This window comes from Pelophylax lessonae (assembly GCF_965119305.1).
Source record: "Pelophylax lessonae genome assembly, chromosome: 8".
Classification (NCBI taxonomy): domain Eukaryota; kingdom Metazoa; phylum Chordata; class Amphibia; order Anura; family Ranidae; genus Pelophylax; species Pelophylax lessonae.
In genome coordinates, this window is record NC_138775.1 from 274,159,307 (window position 1) to 274,165,306 (window position 6,000).

General features: G+C 42.8%; 1 protein-coding gene across 1 annotated transcript in view; it reads left to right on the top strand.

Moving 5' to 3' along the window:
- The window catches only part of RRP7A (ribosomal RNA processing 7 homolog A), a 32,805-nt gene extending 31,124 nt beyond the window's left edge, over window positions 1-1,681 (top strand). The window contains exon 7 of the mRNA XM_082264926.1: window positions 1,516-1,681. Coding sequence (XP_082121052.1) covers window positions 1,516-1,601 — 86 coding nt within the window. The 3' untranslated portion in view covers window positions 1,602-1,681. The remainder of the gene's footprint in view (window positions 1-1,515) is intronic.
- Window positions 1,682-6,000: the final 4,319 nt, after the last annotated feature.

Sequence of the window (6,000 nt, forward strand, 5' to 3'; positions counted from 1 at the left end):
GTTGCATGACCGCAAAATTATCATTCAAAGTGCAACAGCACTGAAAGCTGAAAATTGGCCTGGGCAGGAAGGGGGTATAAGTGTCCAGTAAGCAAGAGGTTAAAGCATATCTACACACAAATTGTTTTGTTTTGTTTTTTCAAGCTGGCTACCTTATCTATATTACCTGGTGATCTGCCAATTACACGCTTCTAGTCCAGAAATGATAACACTCCACCTCCTGTATCTGAGCAACGTACACAGGATCACAGGACCCCGCCCCTTAGATAACGCTGTAAGGCCTCTTGCACAATAATACTCCTGTTTGAGCATCTACTTTTTCAGGACATTTTTCTTTTTGTATGTATTTGCGCACATTTTCACATTTTGTTCTCGCGTTCGTGTTCTGCACAATATGTAAGTGGGCATTTGTCCGCATAAAGCGTAAATTACTGACCAAAAAAGTCGATTTTTTTATTTTACTGAAGAATGCACATCGCTTGTTTATGCTCCTGTGTGCATAGGCACAATACAATTAATGGGCTGTATTTTAGCTCATTAAAAAAATAAAAGCTGTACTGAGCTTTGTGCGCAAGAGCCTAATGCCCCGTACACACGTTCAGATAATCTTATGAAAATAATCGCTTTCGACTTGATCGCATGATAATCTGATTGTTAGTACACAGCTTTCGACAGCCGATCATGACAGTTCGTCTAACAAAATCCGAAGGGACAAACATGTCTGTCGTACGATAGCCTAGCCAATGACAATCGTTTAATCAGTACAGTGTGCGTCCGCTAAAAATCGATCGACAGGACCGGGCATGATCAGAAACACTAAAATAGCACGGAAAAAGCCTGGCTGCCATTGTTTTTGTTTTTTACCATCTGATACGTAGCTAAGCAACCAGGAAGCTTTTCCGGAATCGTACGAAAAAAATCATACGGTTTGTACGCTTTGTTGAATTTGATATTAGTATCGTGCAACAAAATGCGAACGATAAGTCGTCCGATTATCTGAATGTGTGTACGAGGCATAAGGCTCCGTTCACATTTAGGCGTCCCAGATTCAAGAACTTCTTTTGGGTGCTAGGCGTCCCGCGATTCTGTTTGCGTGATTTTACCGCGTTTCGTCAGGCGACAATCACGGGAAAATTGCGCAGCGATAGGGGTGCCATTGGAAGTGATGGGGGATTGCACGGGCGTCCCCCGACTTGCCCTTATTCTGAATAGCGGGCAGAATCGATGCAATTCTGCTTGCGATCCAGGACGCCTAGATGGGCACAGAGCCTCATACCGGTCTCTATTCTGCTTCGCTACAGTTGCAGTATAAGTAAAATTCACACATCTGGACTGTCAATCATCATTAGGTACATACATTCTGTTGAAATTTAATGTGCTGTAAAGGCCCGCCCCCTTTTCAACAATCATGGTTGGCACAAGAAACCTTCCTGCTTGTCGCAGTTGTGTCCGATTAGAATTCGTGTTTTTTTTTTTTTTTTTTTTATTTAGTACTTTTCTTTTTTTTTTTTCCAGTCTTGGCTGAACTACATAGAAAGTTTGAGGAAGACAAGCAGAAGATTGCAATTATGCGAGCACAGAGGAAATTCCGGCCTTACTAAAGGACTTGCTATTGTAGAAGATGCAGCACAAAGTGATGTTTCCAGCAGACTTCAGTGAAAACTGCCACAAGAAGTTGTAGAAGAGGAAAAAAATATCCAAGGTTGAAAAGAAGACAGGACTTTTTAAATATTTGCAGATTTTTTTTTTAAAGGGTCAATAAAAATATTCTATTTCTGACCAAGCTCTTATTTTTTTTACACCGATATTTAAAATTTGGTCCAGTATCTTCATCTTTATCCACAACCAGACATGTCTGTGATTTAGAATTCCATGCAGTTAAAATATTTTTCAGTAAAGAACCTAAAACAGTTTGGGTATATTGATCATTGATTTTCGGTTGAGATATGCCAATTTCTTATTCACTCTGGTTTTATACAGGTTCAGCTTTTCCATGGTTAATGAGTTGTGTGTGTGTATTTTTTATATATATATATATATATATATATATATATATATATATATATATATATATACACACACATATATATATACTTTTCTTTTCTTTTTTTTTTTTTTTTTCCATTCGAAGGACACTATTCCGGTTATACTGCCATCTACAGGAGGACTGGACACTGGCAAAAAACTGTAGGCCATCTTAAGTTATGACCCCCTACTACTACCAGCATGCTTTAGTTTTTTGCCAGGGTACTAGGAGTAGTCTCCGCCTTGTATGAATGAATACAAGGCTTACTCTAATAGGCTGATGGGGAGACTGACATCATCCACCCTCATCCACCCTCCTTGGCCAATCTGAGAAAGCCTTGTATCCATTCACAGAACAGTTTCATGTGAATGGCTGATAAGCGCAAAGCCTAACTCGATTTTTTTTTTCTTGGAGTGGAACAGGAAGCTGATCACATGTAAACAAGCTTGCTGGTGATCGGCATTTCTTTCCTCTCACGCTGTCAAGTGTGAGAGGGGACATTTACACAGATAATCATGGCACTGATCATCGGTGCAGCCACATCAGTAAAGAAGAAAAATTACTTATTTGCAAAATTTACAAAAGAAATATTTTTTTTTTTTTTGGTTTAGCCAAACATAAACCAGTGGTGAATAATTACCACCAAAAGAAAGCACTATGTGTTTCAAATGTAAAAAGATTGTCATTCAAGGTGTGAGAGCGCCAAAAGCGGAAAATTGGCCTGGGAATGAAGTGGGGGGGGGGGGGGGGGTAAAGTGCCCGGGATTGAAATGGTTAAAGGATATAGCGTTTGGGCAATAAGGCCCCATGCACCGTTTTTTCGGCATGGGGCTACCCTCAAATTCCATACCAGACCCGAAGGGCCTGGTTTGGAACCTTGGGGGGGACCCCCACGCCGTTTTTTTCCCATTTTGGCGTGGAGTTCCCCCTCAAGATTCCCACAGCGCAAGTCACCCCGCAAGTCAGATCCGACTTGCGGTGTTGCGGTGCGACCTCCATTCAAATCAATAGGCTCCCACAGGGAACCATTGATTTTGAATGGAAGAAAAAAAAAAACGTATAACGTGGCTTAACGCACGTTAAGCAACGTTATTCAGCTTTTAGCAGCGTCAGACGTTTTTACAGCTGTAACGCTGGTCCTCAGAACGCGCAGGTCGTGGGTTCTTTTTGCAGCTTAAAAACGCCTAGGCCACTTACAGCTTAAAAACGTCTGAGTGTGCATGAGGCCATAGAATAACATGGAGGGGCGTTTTTAGGCTGCAAAAAGAAAACGCCTGACGCTGCTTACAGCGGCGTTAAAAACGCCCAGTGTGCATGGGGCCTAAATCAGCAAATAAAGAAAAAACAATATAGCGTATAAAATTGCGACACAAATCATATTGTAATTGAATGTTATTAAAAATGACCTTTCCTTTTCAATCTGCAGCTGCTGTAATTTTCTGAAAATGCAATATGGCCGCCTGGAGGTGTTCTGTACACAGAATGTATACTGACCACACCCCAGAAACATTTCCTGCTTGTGTGATTGGCTCACCAATTTTCCCAGAAGTCTGCACTAAGATATAAGTCAGATTTCTGGCATCCCCTGCAACAAAAATGTCATTTTTGGTGAGATACTTCCAATAGGAACATGTCTAAAGGAATGCAGGCCCAGCAGATTCCCTCATTAGAGCCCTGCAGCTGCCACAGCTGATTGATAATTATGAAACCACTCCCATTAGACACACTCAACATGGAGAAACAAACAATGATTTCTTCAGAGTAACAAAATGTAGGAATCTGCAGCAAAGTTGGTTATAATCCTTGTAATGTACAGAGATCATCCAGAGGGGAATATTTTTTTTTTTTTTTCCCAAACAAAAGTGGAGGCATGCTTTATAGTAGTACTATAGTCAAAACTGAACTGGAACGGAACTGGGCCCTTAGCACTGGATTGAGATAAGTACACACTATAGGGGGATATGCTTTGTTTATATTTCATGTTTGAGCTTTACACCCAAAAGTGGAACTTCCGCTCATTTGCTTCCTCCGCTCCGGTGCCACGTTTTTAACAGTACCCTGTTCCCAATTCCGGGATACGGCGCTGCGGCACCGTCCCTCGGAAGTTTGGACCCCTCCTCCTTCCCCCGCCGCCGAGCCAATAGGAATGCGCATGCGCAGTGTGGACCCGCTTGTGAAGCTGCAAGGCTGCACTGCCAGGTTCCCTTATTGGCAATGGTGGCGGGAGCAGCCGATGGAAACATCGGCTTGTGGTGCTGACATCGCTGGACTCCAGGACAGGTAAGTGTCCTAATATTAGAAGTCAGCAGCTACAGTGTGTGTACAGTATGTGTAGCTGCTGACTTTTAGTTTTTGGAGGGGGGAGCGGAACTCCACTTTAAGGACCTCCCCATAACACAAATCCTGCTACAGGGTGGCTCTCCTGCGCAGAATCACGTGTGTGTGTATATATATATTTCTGCACTTCCGCCTAGGAGGCGTGCGCCACTAGCGGCCCACTTCTGCTGCGATTACTCACAACAGAAGCCAATCTGCACGGACCGGGCACTGAATGTTCACCGGCACCCTTCGATTGTCAGGCAGAGACACAGAACAGAGATCTGCCTATGTAAACAAGGCAGATCTCCATTCTCACGGGGGGTAGAGGTTGGATTTTTATGTCCCTGCAGAGCAGGGTATAAAATCCATCACTTTCCTGAGTAAAAGCAGCACACACAGTACAGTAAAACACTGGCTAGGCACACATTTAACTCTTTGATCGCCCTAGATATTAACCCCTTTCCCATCCAGTTTCATTAGTACAGTGACAGTGCATATTTTTAGCACTGATCACTGTATTAGTGTCACTGGTTCCCACAAAGTGTCAGTTAGTGTCTGACTGTCTGCTGCAATGTCACAGCCCCGCAATAAGTCACTGATTGCCGCCATTACTAGTATAAAAAGATAGAAAATTCCAGTATATATTCCATAGTTTGTAGACGCGATAACTTTTGTGCAAACCAATTAATATACACTTACTGGGATTTTTCTTTTACCAAAAATATGTAGACATATTGGCCTAAACTGATGAAGAAAATGTAATTTTAACCAGGGGAAAAGTGATCCAAAAGTGGACACATAATTCCCAAAGTGCACTGTGATGAGGAAACAAGGATGGGGGGTGGGGGATGCGAGAGTATGGCATTGACTTAGGCTGGCCATACACTATACAATTTTCTTATTCAATTTCCTTTAGATTTACCTTAAACTATGTAGTGCAAGGGCCTGCCTGACTGCATACAAATTGAAAGTGTTTAGGTTTGACCCTATATTACATGGTTTTGGTAAATCTAAAGGAAAGTTGAACAAGAAAATTGTATAGTGTATGGCCAGCCTTAACCATAACTTGTCTATTAGAGATGAGTGAAAAAGTTGGATTTAAAGCATCTATGGATTTCCTTAACCCACAGTATAAGGAAGTCCACGTGGTATGGTGAATCAAGCAGGAAACCTAATTGGACCCCAAAGCTTACCTGTTTAAATCTCCCAAACTGGGATAAAGATCCCTCTTTATTGGCACACCAGGGTTATCAGGAGGGGGAAGGAACCCTCCTATGGCTATGGAGCTCGGAGCCACCATTGGCCCTCGCCCAGTGGCCTCAGGATATGACCACTCCCCCCAGGGATAATATTGTCATATTAATGGATAAAGTATTTTGTTTTGTCTTTTCAGAGAAGTTTTCATAATGTTTTTTTGTGAATAAATATGATTACATTGTTATCAATCGCACTGATATGCTCTTCTATTTTTACAAACAATCTTTATGGTAGGGTGACCAGACATCCCCAGACTGAGGACACTGTCCCCAGTTTTGTCCCTGGATCCTGGATGGGTGAGCTGAGGGTGGGTGGCGCCCAGGGTCCCTCCCGTGTCCCATTGGGCCTACTGGGCTGCCTCGGAGGGGAAGGGGGGGGGGGGGGTGAGCACTGCCAGG